The sequence below is a fragment of the Electrona antarctica genome (genome assembly GCF_951216825.1).
Source record: "Electrona antarctica genome assembly, chromosome: 18".
Taxonomy (NCBI): Eukaryota; Metazoa; Chordata; class Actinopteri; order Myctophiformes; family Myctophidae; genus Electrona; species Electrona antarctica.
Window position 1 is genome coordinate 29,334,948 of NC_136799.1, and position 15,058 is coordinate 29,350,005.

The 15,058-nt window shown below is 42.9% G+C and overlaps 1 protein-coding gene across 1 annotated transcript in view; it reads left to right on the forward strand.

Moving 5' to 3' along the window:
- Positions 1-15,058, forward strand: part of cnksr1 (connector enhancer of kinase suppressor of Ras 1) — a 53,974-nt gene that overhangs the window by 10,274 nt on the left and 28,642 nt on the right. The window contains exons 5-7 of the mRNA XM_079527150.1: positions 8,673-8,714; positions 9,010-9,129; positions 13,205-13,264. Coding sequence (XP_079383276.1) covers positions 8,673-8,714; positions 9,010-9,129; positions 13,205-13,264 — 222 coding nt within the window. The remainder of the gene's footprint in view (positions 1-8,672; positions 8,715-9,009; positions 9,130-13,204; positions 13,265-15,058) is intronic.

Here is a 15,058-nt window from a genome sequence, read left to right on the forward strand (position 1 = left end):
ATATACAGTTCAAGTTGCGTGTGTGTGTGTGTGTGTGTGTGTGTGTGTGTGTGTGTGTGTGTGTGTGTGTGTGTGTGTGTCTTGCTCTCTGTCTGTCTTTTGTCTGTGGCTGGTGGAAATGTGTAAATTTGCATTATGAGGCAATGGTTTCTGTTGTCTCTGATGTCACATGCCGAAATATGGACATGCCCGACCTCAGTGCAAATCTGCGTTGTTAGGCAACAGTTTCTGTTGTGTGTGACATCATCAGTGTGGTACCGTAACCTGAACACGAGGATTGAAGCGTTGTCGGTGCAATAGCCCCGGCAATACCAGGCAAGCTTTGCGGCGCGTTTTCTGCTTGTGTACTTAATCTACTTATACATGTGTACATTGTTTGTTACCTGAGTGGTAAGGAAAACGTGAATGACTTTATTGGGCCATCCCGACAAGACTGTGAAGCCAAAGCCATCATCTTCTCTTCGTCCTGGGTCCAGACTACATCAAAGCACTAAGTACAGAGCCAAAAGAGAATGATCTTGTCAACTTCTACCAAACACAGCAATTGACTGCATACACATCAAAGTAAAGGCTAATTTACTCGTAAGTCAGACAACCCCTGTATCATAATTTGACAGTGACACTGGTATATTGACTATAAATTCCCAGAGCTATTAGTCATTAAAAATAGTTAAATCCATAGACTACATCAACGGAAAGGGGAAACATGTTGTTGTTAAATGGCTGTCAAATGTAATATGTGTTTTCAGGTGTGAAGTATATGGAGAGCATTTCTAGAACAGTGCTAAAACGCTTGTGTGGACAGAGATCATTTTCATCTAAGAATGCATTTAAAAATGGAAACGTATTCGTGTGGATGTAGCCTAAGCAGTGACAAGCCTCAGGTTAGGCTGAGCCACGTGGACAATATGCATGCTCATGTAGCTAAATGCAGAGCGTGAAAGAAACAAGAGCAGAAGTGAGGTGTCCTTTTTTCAGTACACAGTATATGGAAGTCTTTTGGTCACACATAAAGCAGCGGGGAAGGAAGGCGGGAAATGACAGTGTGAGTGATTGTATTGAGGAACAATGACTTTTTTGCTAAAGCTTGAAAGTGATTGAATTTTGGGCCTGTCGACTACTTTTGTCCATAGAGGGCTGTCCAAACAGAGACAAGCCTGGGAGGGACTGGGTGGTGATTAAGAACCTCAACCTTCGTCACTGCGTTGGAGGCTGTTTTGACTTTGGACCTTCACTGAGGTTGATCAGTGTTAGCAATTACTTGCTATTGTTTGCTCAGTTCCTGTTTTTTTGGGTATCCTGTGTGCATGCATGCATGCATGCATGCGTGCGTGCGTGCGTGCGTGCGTGCGTGTGTGTGTGTGTGTGTGTGTGTGTGTGTGTGTGTGTGTGTGTGTGTGTGTGTGTGTGTACAGTATGTGCACGTGCTATGTATCATTACCTGTTTTGACTGGTTCATTGTCCGTGCAGGGTTGATATAGGATGTGTCGAGAGCATTTTAGTGGGTGTTGAACCTCCACTATAAAAGGACCGTTTGCACCTGTTTGATGGTCAAGAGAACGTGGGGGTGGCCCCTCTTCCATACATCTGTCAGCATAGTATTATCAACCAGAGGCCAGGATGTATTTGGAGGAACACACTCAATCCCACACATCGCAAATGTCATATAAGACACTCCCATGTGTCCGTATATATCTACGAAAATAACATCACCACCATAGCATATACATCAGAATATATAGCGTACGCAGACCCTCACGCTGCAGATGCACATACACAAAGTCACAACCAAAACCTACAAATGCGTGAACACACTATACCACGTTTACCTGTACACAGTCATGGGTGTTGCCATTAAGTTAGCCCCTGGCGAGTTGACACTACTGTCCTCTGTTTAACCCACCGATTGTTACGCTGTTCTTCATTATGATGTCCGCTTATGTAGAACAGGTTCCATAATAGCTAGCTAGAGCATATCTCACTGGGTTACCCACAGAAGAAAGGGTTCTCATTTCCTGTTTGTGTATGGGTGTGTATCGTTTATGGCTGTGAGTGCTTTGTTTTGTGTGTGTGTGTGTGTGTGTGTGTGTGTGTGTGTGTGTGTGGGGTGGGGGGGGGTTGTGTGTGTGTGTGTGTGTGTGTGTGTGTGTGTGTGTGTGTGTGTGTGTGTGTGTGTGTGTGTGTGTGTGTGTGTGTGTGTGTGTGTGTGTGTGCAACGTGCGTGCGTGCGTGCGTGTACATGTATGTGTGTGTGTGTGTGTGTGTTTTCCTCTCACCCTGAGGGAGGTGGCGGTCAGCAGTCAGCTGGTGCTGGGATCCCATACAGGAGTTTTCTCTCTCTCTCTCTCTCTCTCTCTGTCTCTCTCTCTAGCTTAAAGGGCTCAGACCACTTTGAACTAACACAGGCACCGATGCCACCAAGCTAAGTCTGCGCGTGACATACAGAGAGTTCTACTAATTGCACTGGATGTAAATACAGTACGAAGGTGTCCCTCTCAGGTACAGTACAGTATGTGTGTCAAACTAGGAATGCTTCTCTGTAAACTGGAAGGCGAAGTTTTGTTTTTTTGTTTAATCTTATATACCGTTGATACAAACCCCCTGATTGCTACTGTGTTTGTATGAGTGCAGACTAGATGTGTTTTTGTAATGAGGAACTTTATTTTGTGCGACTCAACCTTGACACAATGAGCCTTAATTTAGAGTTACTTACTTTATCACAAACAATTCTGAACTACCTGAAATGCAGATTAGCTATTGATTCAATTTGTGTGTGTGTGTATGCGTGCGTGCGTGCGTGCGTGCCTGCGTGCGTGTGTGTGTGTGTGCGTGTGTTTGTGCGCGCGTGTGCGTATGTGTGTGTGTGTGTGTGTGTCAGTGGTCAGACTCACAGAGAAGGGGCAGTGAGCTGCAGGTGTAAAGTGATCTAACAGATGTACTCAGGTCTTTTTATAGCATGTGTGCCCTTTCTGGTTTACAGATGAACAGGGGGACACTTTCTGTATGTCCAAGCAGAGCTTAACTGTATTCATGAGTGTTCTTTTTGTATTTAACGTATTAGAGTTTACGTCAATTTGCTTATTCTTGGTAATGCTATAATAACGTGGATTACAATAGATAATGTAATAATCCAATATTAGCTTTTTCCTTTTTTTATTGTTTTTTTGCCTTTATTGATAGATCACAGTAGGTAGACAGGAAACAGGGAGAGAGATGGGGGGAAGACACACAGCAAACCTCTGGATCGGGACTCGAACCCGCGACACACTTATTTTTTATTAAGTAAAAAAACTCAATAGAAAATATTTAAACTAGTGTACAGTACATCCTTGCATGCTTGTGTGCAAGTCTACCCAGTACATGCGTAAAGTATTGTCAGCACGTTCCACCCACGCATCAGCATGTGTTTGTTTCCTAGACAACTACTGAGAAAGAATAGCTTGGAGGGAGCACATACACAGCGTACAGTACTGGAAGTATGTTAGTCCATCACCTAACTGAACTGTCCGCAAGGCAGCCAAATGCAACACACCGCTACACAATACAGCAGAACACAACACAACACAACACAGCAGAGCACAATACAACACAACCACATAGGTAGAGGTTACTTCATTACACATGGTACAACTTGAGGCATTTTAAGATATATTTGTAATGTATTTATCTATCTAATCCACTCATCTCTATTTCATAGTAATGTTGAATGACATCTCAGTGTTTAAGATTAACGGCTTGGCCTTGTTGTTTATTGACTAGAGCCCATGCTTACTCTGCTTATTCCGATTTTGCACTTGTTGCTCTGTCCGGATAATGAGCGTCCTACAGTACATTGTTGTGATGCCAGTTGTGATGGGAACTGCCCATAGATCCGAAGTCCCGTTAGTCCGAACATGCATTAAGGTTGGCGAACATGCACTGCTCCCGTGCTTGCGGTTATGTTTAGGTTAGGGACTAATGACACGGCACCGTATGCTATCAATAATCTTGAATCTAATTAACTAAACTGATGATTTGATTTGATTTAATCTGATTTGATTTGATGCACAGATGAACATTCTGTAGATGAACCACTCATTGTCTCTGAGTTGATCTAAATAAATTATTCACATTAGGGATGTGAAACAGGTTGACTCTCCAGTGAGGGAACTCCAACACAAGTTCAATAAGAGAGAGAGAGTCCAGTTGTGGCAACGTTTTATTGAATAAAAGGCAATTTTTGGCAATTAGACTCCCTTAACAGTTAACATATAAGACTAGCTTTTAATAGGGAGAAGTATCAGAAAAGAGAAAGACAAGTGACAGAGGCAGTGATATTTAGGCGGAGTCCAATCAGCTGATATTGGCTGACTGCAGATTGGCAAATTGGCTAGAAGTGCTCACTTCAAGCTGTGAATGACAGGATGTTTGTGAAGCAGCAATAAAGATGAAAGCGTGGGAGAAATCTTCTTTATTGAATTCACGCTTAGAGCAAATCTTTTTTAAATCAGAAGCACATTGGTTGTCTACTGTGGTGGGTTATGGCACCCAGTACAATTTATGGTCTGGTCAGTGTTGAATGCTCCTCTATTTTGCAGCTTGTGACTGGCCTATAATTGCCACAGAGATGATACAGTGCAGGACATGGCAATAATAACTACATTGTCCAGAAGTGACAAGTAGCGTGGATCTTGTGTCTCAAAACCTGAGGGCCCATATTGTCCTTCCCCAGAAAAAAACTGGCGGTTATTACTAAATTATTTATCTTACTGAATAGAGGGAATTGCAGATGAATGGAAGTGGCGCATGAGCTTGCTCGAGACTGTTTGTCCCATGGCTTGTAGCCTTTTCTTTCTCCTCTGCTTTTGTCTGTTCCCACATATGTTCTTCAGCAGAGGACCATGATGTCACATGGCAGTCACAGGTCTCTTTGAGGTGCTTGTGCGTGCGTGTGTGGTATGAGAAACATAGTGGCAATATTGTGAATCAGCATGTGAACAGAATGGATTGTAGTTTCATTCCAGATGTGTTTTTTTTTTTAAAGATATTTTTTGGGCTTTTTGCCTTCATTGATAGATACAGCAGGTTGACAGGAAACGGGGAGAGAGACGGGGGCAAAGACATGCAGTAAAGGTCGCTGGGATCGGGACTCAAACCCGTGACAGGCTGCCAGAACGGTCCACCAGCCCAGGTGCCCGGACCACTAGGCCGGCTCGGGCCAGATGTGTTTTAATACTGTTGGCACTGTTGTAATCATCCACTATGAATGAGAGATGAAGGACTTTATTGGGGAACTGAGGAAGTGTGTGTGTGTGTGTGTGTGTGTGTGTGTGTGTGTGTGTGTGTGTGTGTGTGTGTGTGTGTGTGTGTGTGTGTGTGTGTGTGTGTGTGTGTGTGTGTGTGTGTGTGCGTGCGTGCGTGTGTGGACGCGCATGTGCGTGTGCGTGTGTGTATTGTCGATGTAATGAGGAACAATGACAGAGAAGTGTACAAGGCAGGCTAATTTAAAGTGTTCTCCCATCACACCCTCCTGACACGCAAGCAGTTTCATGGCAGAAGAGCAAGTAACATGTATTACAAATGTGTTACAAAAGGGGCTAATATAATTAGAAATACAGAAGTAAGCTCTGCTAAAGTGTTAAATTCACATTTAACATCTGTGTTTAAATCATTTTTTTGTGTCCTATTTTTTTACACGTGGTCAAATATGTATGGTTGTTTGATTGGACTGGATTTTTTTGTTGTTGTTTTTGTGTGTCTGTACTCTTTTTTACATTGTTTTAATGATGGCGATAACTGTAGGGGGAGGGATGGGGTTAGGGAGAAAATGGAAAAAAATGGTATGTTCAAACTAAACTTAAATTGTTGAAACCTGCTACCAATAAACATTATATATATATATAAAAATCACATTTAACATTAATGTTTGTTTAGTTAGTTAACCCATGAAGCCAAGCATCCCTATTCTGGGGTAAAAAAGGAAGGTGCCTAGTATAGACCCTGACTAGGGTAACCCTAGTAGTAGTAGGGGTGGTTAAAGTTTCTTAGTTAAATTAATATTTGACTGTGTCTCGGACCCTGCAGACGGGCTGATATATTAATGTAAGCATTCAAAAAGTATTTTGTGGTTCTGTCTACAAAGCAGGGCTGATACATTTGACGCCTATACGACAGCTAGTCCTTCCTTGGGTTCAGTGTCAGCTTTATGTTTTTCTATTTCTTTGTAACAACACTAGATGCCCGAAGAAGGTCTGTTGAAAGTCAAGAATGTTAGTTATGTTGTTTCAGACAGATGCTAGGTTTGATGTTTACCTGATAGCTAGCTCTGGTTCATAGCCTTACTGCTTCTGATTCTGCCCTGCAGTAAGGCTCTGCTACTTTCGCTTTTAAATCTCACATGGAACTCAGACCAGCCTCTCCTCTTTAGCGTAAATAAAAATAACGTTTTTGCTACTCACCAAAACAAAGGCGGGTTGTGTCATTAGAAAGCCTACTTTCCTTAGTGGGAGCACTCTGAGACCCCCACCACACGTATAAACGGGATTTTGTTTCCACCGGGAAAAAAATACTTTTAGTTACTCCAATTCTCTACCGATGTTCTCTACCGAAATTGCCTCATAGAGAATATTTTTCCTCCGGTGAAGAAAAATCCCTTTCTGGCCAAAAAGTACAATTTATACGTGTGGTGGGGGGCTCAGAGTGCTCCCATTAAGGAAAGTAGGCTTTCTAATGACACAATCTGTCTTTGTATTGGTGAGTAGGTCAAACGTTCTTGAGATTTCCACTAAAGAGGAGAGGCTGGTCTGATTTCCATGTGAGATTTAAAAACGAAAGTCGCATAGCCTTACTGCAGGGCAGAATCAGAAGCAGTAAGGCTATGGACCAGAGCTACCTGCTAGCCTAGTTTAAGGCTATGGACCAGAGCTACCTGCTAGCCTAGTTTAAGGCTATGGACCAGAGCTACCTGCTAGCCTAGTTTAAGGCTATGGTCCTGGACCAGAGCTACCTGCTAGCCTAGTTTAAGGCTATGGTCCTGGACCAGAGCTACCTGCTAGCCTAGTTTCTTTGGAGCTCTAGATTGTTCACTTTATAGGCTACTTAACTTATATTTACTCTCAGTTGTTGACTTGGTTTCATGCCTTTTCCTCTGATTTTGCACTTGTCGCTCTGGATAAGAGCATCTTGTCTAAAGTGTAAATTGTAAACCTACTTTTTTTTCATTGTTTACAACAAAATAGTATTTGCTAATTATTCCTAGAGTTTGTTTTAACCTGCTTAGTGGTTGGGTTTTACCACTTCAATGAACTTAAAATATTAGGTAAATCACAAGTTGAACTCAATGAATTAATGACATGTGCCTGTCTAAACTCCCCTGCGAGAGGGACAACACCATAAAAACATCAAAAGTATTTGCACATGCTCTTTGTTGTGGGTATGTTCTGTACAACACTGCAATAGTTTCATGGTAGCGGGCAGGTTCAATGACCCAAGTTAATCACTGTTGCATGTAAACAGTGAATCATGATGCCAAGACTACTTTGGCTTGAGTTGGGGATCACGGCAGTGATCAGGATATGTTTAGATGTTTATACAAGACATTTAGTGGTGAGGTTTGATAAATCTCTTGTGCATGCACAGACCTATGGACAGGGCACTATACTCTAACTAAGACAGATATACTCACACTAGTAAAATCCTCAGTGTTACTTTATGCACTTGTAACTCTGAGAGTGTACAAATGGAAATCGAGCAAACCCAAACCCCACCTCATACCCCACCTCATACCTCATACCTCAGCGTCATAGCCTGGAATTAGCCCAGTAATCCAGAACAGCATTTAGCACTGTTCTCCCGCTAGATATCAGAGGGCTTAGTCAACCTGTACAACCCTTCTTTCCTTTCCCTCCCTCCCTCTTCTCTTCCCAGTTCTTCCCACCTCTCATCTGCCCACACCCACCACAATCTTTTATTTCTCTTCTTATTGGCAGCCTCCTGCTGGCTTCCTTCTTTTCCTCGTTCCTATTTTCACCGTTGACCTCTTGCTCTGTTTCTCTCTCAGGCCAGCCAACTCTGGTGGCCTGCTACGCTCCGTCTGTTCCCTAAGAGGAATCCTGCATGTCAATGACTTCCTCCTACAAACCAGGGATTTAGCAGTCGAGTTCAACTGTGTTGACTCAACCTTGTTAAGTAACCGTGACTTTGACCGCGAACTCCCGCTGACACAGTCGACCCCCCCTCCCCCATTTGTGTGTGTGCGCGTGTATCTGTATGTGAGTCGAGAGCCGTATGTGTGACAGCGGGTGCGCGAGGTTACACACCGGCATTCCAAAGCCCGCTATTCCTGTGTGTGTGAGATTTTGCATGTTCAGAGTTTTGTGTGAATCCTGATCCTGAGTGTGGACATACAGTGCATGTAGACTTCTGCTCATGTCAGATGATTAATTTTGCTTAGATGAAAGAAAAACACAATGGGGTCATTAGACGGAGTCCTGGGGAGACGCCATTCACGCCTCTGAACTTCTGAACACTTCCTGGTTCGATGGAGCCTGCTTTGAAAGAGGAACTAGGACACAGAGAGAATGTCTAAATTAGCCTGCCCCATTTCCAGCTAATCAATATGAATACATTACTAACAAATACATTGTGGTGTTATTTTGACATGTGAACTCAACTGCTTCCGTTCCTCCCAACAGGACTCCACAGTATACGAGAAAGAAAAAGATATCATCGCTATCGTAAGTGCTCCGATATTTTGAACCATTCTTTCTACCTTTGTTTCACTTTCCAGGTGTCTGTTTTGTTGTAGCTTGTGTGAGAATGTTGGGATATGAGAGATTTAATTTTTATGTTGCCCTAACACTGTTAGCATTAACATACTATTGTTATAATACCAGGAATACTATGTACTGTAATTTAGCAGCTGGCACTATATCCTAGTGACTATAAAGGTTATTCCAGCTGTGAATTCACAATAAGAGACCATAATATATCTTATCTCTCAGTAAACCCTGTTGTTGTTTTGTTTTGCAGTGTCGTCAGCTGGTGGCGGTGTGTGATGATATTTTGAAGTCTAGCCCTGACGCTATCCTTACCCATACTGCTCAGCTGGAGAGTGTTGACCTGGTGCCTACATCACCTGGAGAGCAGTTGGTAATCAAGCTCTCTTGCTCTTAATTTTGTCATATATTGTTGCTATCGGGTTGAAAAACCGTTCGTTTTTTATTATTATTATTTTAAGAATATAATACAATTATAATAATAGTGAAAATAGCCAATCTACAAGTTCACAATATACAAGCTTCTAGATCTACTATTTTCACTACTTATGTGCGTCACTATGTATGATGAAGTAAAGTAGGGCATTCATTTACGAAGAAAAGATATGGAGATAAAAGTGACAATATACTGTATCATCACTGTCTGGCAGAAAGCCAGAAATATTTATTTTGTATAAATCAATGCCCTATTTTATACTTCGTTTCACTTATGATGAAATGCCAAAAACAGGGATGCGAGATTGAAAATAGTTATTTTTCTTCTATGGGTCGTCTAAACATTTAACCAATGAAAATGATTAACAAGAGCTCATGACTAAATAATTACTACAACTAGACGTTCGGGCCGCTGCGCGGCCCTCACACACTGGCGACAGGCGACTGGTGATCAGCACAATTTGGGCAAATATGGAGATTTCAGATTTGTTTCTGTGGACAACACACTGCATATTTTGTCATAGGCTATTTTATTTTTGGATATGTGGATGTGGACAAAGTGTGGACGTACGTAGTGATGTGCACGGGTAGCGCGTGAGTGCAGAAGCCCATGCTTGCATGCGCGTGCGTGCATGGGCGTGTGAGGCAAGTTCAGGCAACGTGCGCACCGCGAAAATGGTGAGTTTACTTTTCATGCATGCAACTTTGCTGTGTCTGTAGCGCGAGTGTGACGCATACGCTTGGCATCGCGGAATCGCAGCTCCTAGAAAGTGATGGTCATTTTCGTTGTGTCATGTTGTTTGTTGTAGGGAGTAATGTGGGGGTCTTGGCGGCGTGTTGTTGCTGGTGGTGGCCGGCATGGGTCCTTATTAGTGTAGTCAACACTACGTGTTGTTTGTCGATGCGTACTGCGTGACTGTTGACTAAGTGGTGGAGTGTCCGGCACAGTCAGCAGCCAGAAGGGGAAGGGGGCAAAGTGCTCTGGTGTGGATGTGGGCTGCAAAGTGGTGACGATTTTGACGTCACAGCAAAACAGGCTGGTGGTGTGGCGTGTTTTTCATAGAAATGGTTTATAGACTGTAAATATGACATGGATTCAAAGTAGTGCGTTATGTCTGGACAGGCATACTGTTGGTGTTGTGCATGGTGAGACGTGTGCAAACGGTGTGGTTTGGTAGGAGAAGGCGAACAAAGGCGAACGGATAAACAGGGGGCTGGGCTTTCAATTAGTGTGGCAAGATGGTTCTTTTTTTCCATTTGCTGAAAAGCGACGGTTTTGAACATACAAGGTTTCCGTCTCTCTGTCTCCATTGTTGGCTCCACACCATCTCATTCTGCACCTCTGTATCAGCAATTCCACACTCATACCCTCCTATTCTTCCTTATCATTTGATATCCTGCTATCCATTTCTCACCTGCATCACTGTCATCATTCCCTCCCCTGTCACCACCTCCCTTCAAGGCCCTCGTGTGCCAGTTTCTCGGCTCTAGTAATGCTGTGATTTTTCTCGCCTTTCTCGTAGTTTCTCACCATCTTTATCTAAAGAAAAGGGTATTTGTAGTGATCCCTGTGGGCGAAATTACTTCTCTAGCAGTGGTCCCATCCTATTAGGAGCAGTGTGGGCCCCTTGGGCTGCATGGGGAGTAATTAGGGGTTCCGTTTCTTGGAGCCGTGGATTGAACCGGGAGCCTTTCCGACACCCAAAAGGCCATTCTACCTCCTGAGACACCCAAAAGGCCATTCTACCTCCTGAGACACCCAAAAGGCCATTCTACCTCCTGAGACACCCAAAAGGCCATTCTACCTCCTGAGACACCCAAAAGGCCATTCTACCTCCTGAGACACCCAAAAGGCCATTCTACCTCCTGAGACACCCAGAAGGCCATTCTACCTCCTGACACCCAAAAGGCCATTCTACCTCCTGAGCCACTTTCGCCCATTAGTCTTGCATGTCGTCTTTTCTCTCCCTGCTTATTCTCTTGGCCTCTGGCAGTGACTCAGACCTGAACATAAAGTACTGGTTGTAAACGTGGTATCCGCTAAATGATTGACAGTTAGGAACCGATTGGACTCTGAGTGGCCAAATGGATCCAAATGGACCTGATGGACTCTCCGAGTTCATTTTGTAGCTTTCTGCAATGTAAGCACCGAGAGAACAACCCTTACTTACACATCTCTCCTTTCTTCCATATCTCTTCTGTTCACCTTTCTTTTTTCTTTTCTGTTTTTCATCCCACGATTTTGCAACCCATTTTTTCACCCAGTGTAAATTATCTAATGTAATCCTGGGCACTGACCTCATGCTTCCTTCTATGCATGAGGAAGCTGCTTCTTTTCACCTGAGGGGAGAGTTTCCCCGGCCGGACGTAGCACGTGGAAGGAACATGTTATTCCGACCAGTTCCTTTCCCCTCCTGCATTTCACCTACCTCCCCCAGGGGGAGTTTAGAGACCAGGATTACTGCATGTTTTTTGTGAGGGTACCTACACTAGGGGACACGGGGAGAACATGCAAACTCCACACAGAAAGGCCCTTTCGGCAACCCCGCCTCGGGTATGGGCACTGATGACACGGAGGAGAGAACACGCCTCCAGCACCCACAGCGCACAGCGTCCCCAGCAGGAATCGAACCCAGGACCTTCTAGCTGTGAGGGGACAGCACTACCAACTGTGCCACCGTGCCTGTTCACCTTTCTTGTAGTTTTGATTTATTTACCTTGAAGTCGTTTTGCCGCGAGCACTTTTAATGTCCTCATTGCCCCCTCCGTTGTACCCACTAGAATATGATCTACATAAGGTTAGATTATTAATAATAGTGTTATTGCCTGGGCTGTGTTCTGTCAGGGGAACGGTCCGATCTCATAGCATCAGGGAGGCTCTGGACAGGCTTCCTTACTAATTATGTGTCATTATTACCTGCACTCCCAGAGACACATTATGTAGCCTCGCTTCAGCACCTCCCTGCTTCAGCACCTCCCTGTGCTAACCATCATCATATAGACAGAGCTGTGTGCGTGTCACGTGTGTGTGTGTATGTATGTGTGTGTGTTTGTGTATCTGTGGGACTGTGGGTGTGGGTGGGTGTTGGAGTGATCTTTTTCTTAGTTCAAATGAATTGTTATTTTTGAGTTGAATTATTGATTATAATCTGCATAATGCTTTGCCAACAGCATGCAGTGAATCATTGATACAGTAGTAATGTGCTTTTTGATAAAAACAGGGTGTCTGATTTATATTTGATTGTGCACTGCCACCAAATATAGATCTACAAACTTACAACATGTCACACAGTCACAGTGCTGGCATAGATGGGGGAAATCTAGCTCTGGTCCATAGCCCTAATGCCCTTTGCTGCCATTGCATTAAGGCTATGGGACCGTTCTCTTCCTGGCTCACATGAAACGCAGACCAGCCTCTCCTCTGTTACGAAAATAAAAAGTACGCTTCACCTACTCACCAATACAAAGGCGGCATGTGTAATTAGAAAGACTACTTTCCTTAGCACTCTGAGCCCCCCACCACACGTATAAAATGCACTTTTTGGCCAGAAAGGGCCAAAAAATCTTGTCTATGAAAATATCTCTTCGCAATATCGGTAGAGGCCGCAGTGGAGTAACAAAGTATTTTTAATTTTTTTTGAAAAAAAGTGCATGTGGTGGGGGGCTCAGGGTGCGTCCACTAAGGAAAGTAGTCTTTCTAATTACACAAGCCACCTTTGTATTGGTGAGTAGGTGAAACGTTATTTTTATTTTTGTAACAGAGGAGAGGCTGGTCTGCGTTTCATGCGAGCCAGGAAGAGAACTGTCCCATAGCCTTAATGCAACAGCAGCAAAGGACATTAGGGCTATGGACTAGAACTAGGGGAAATCCTTTGTTTTACGTTCTGTATATTTTCATTATTAAACAAAAATATAAAGCTATTAGATTCAATGTCTTATTCTGTCTTACTGACCTCCACCCATGTCTTCTTTTCCTCCCTGTTTGTCTCTCTCTTTCTCTCTCCTTTGTTCAGGGTATAGAGATAACTTCAACAGGCTCTAGTAACCACTACGTAACTGGAACAGCTGCCCAGGTCAGTGTCTCACTCCACAGTCCTTCATTGACTGCCCTTCAGCAATGTCAGGTTAACAAGCAACATGTCTTAACAAGACCCTAGAGGAGCAAAGTGTGCTGCAATGTTGTCATTTTCAGAGTCGGTCAGACCTAAAGGTTAACCTCAGCTGAGTCATTCTTCTTTCACGGGGCCTTTGCCACATTTTAGAACAAGGATTACACTTCAATTGAATTATCTGGCGCTCAAGTCAGGTGCATTGAGCCACCTACATGTTTCCAGTTCTATAATCTGTGTAGTCCTACTCTAGTATGGTTCATTGATCCAGTTTAGAGTTTGCTTATCGACAGGTTACATTTTAAAATGGATTTAAGGTAGCTGATTGATTATAGTCATTAGTCAGTGGTGGATTCCATTTGATTCCATTGACTTTTAGGCAGACCAAATGCCAAGACTGAAGAGCCAAATATCCTAACAATTACTTGGGACGTGTGCAAGTGTGTGTTGTAAGCATAGAGGAGTGTTTATCTAATAGAGTACGGAGAGCTTGTAAAAGTAGTGCTGGAGCAGCTCTCCTGTGGGACAGAGATAGAGATGTTATTTTTCCATGATGTCACCATCAGAATACCCCAGACTCCCCTGCTACTTACATTACTGCTGACTGCTAATGAGATACAGAGTGAGAGAGACATGTGGATACAGATGAAATGGAGATAAAAGGATGAAATATGATTATAACAAATGTGCTTTACTACCAGGACCAGCTTTCAGTTTGAATTGTAATCTCTGTCTGGAAGAGGCCTATCTCCATTTACCTCTACAGACTATGTTCCAGTAGATACCTGAATCTTAGAGAAAAACACCATAGCTCTACATCTGTGTCAAAATATACAAACAATTGTTTTCTACAAGAACTTTCAATCACAATGTATAATGTCCTGTATGCAAATGCTGGCTAGTTTACAGACATTACACATAAATCCGAAATTATACTTTGTCGCATGACAGTGATTGATTTTTTTTTTTAAATTTACTTTTTATTGAATTTTAATCAAACATTCATGTAAACATAACAACTATGACAATTGACAGTACATACAACTACCTCTCTCTCTCTTCTCTATTGAACAAAATCAGGTCTTATGGTAGAGACACGCGTAATCCATCAAAACCAGTTATCTGTGAAGACTTCAACTTGACCTCTAAAGCTGAATGTAATTCTCTCCATAATAAATATACTATAGATTAAATCAATCCATTCATTTATAGTTGGTATAACATTTGTAAGCCACTTACACCAGCAATACCCTCAGTAGATACTGATCCTGCTTTGCAAATTGAAGTCCTTCCAAATCTGCAAGATACATGGTTTTAAAATCAAAAGGAATATCAACACCAAAAACTGCTTCCAGGACACTGTGGACACTTCTCCTAAATGGAACCACAGAAGGGCAACTCCAGAAAACATGAAAATGTTTCCCCACAGAGACAGTGATTGATTTTCAAGCCAACAGCGCATCATGTTGCATTGCTAGCTGTGCCATATTATTTATAGCCAGGCTTCATAGGTTCATGAGATCTGGGTCTTATACTGGTCTTATATATATTCATTATTCATGGTCTTATCCTGCTCACATCTCTCTGCCTAGCTATTCTACTATGCAGTCATACTTTGATTTGTTCTATCCAAAACCAAAAACACCAACACTGGTCACAATATTTCTAACTTAATTACTGATACAAAATGTGTTGTTCGCTCAGCCCAGCCTCTCAGTTGATTTCCCATCTACTACCACTATTATCCCCAAAAACACC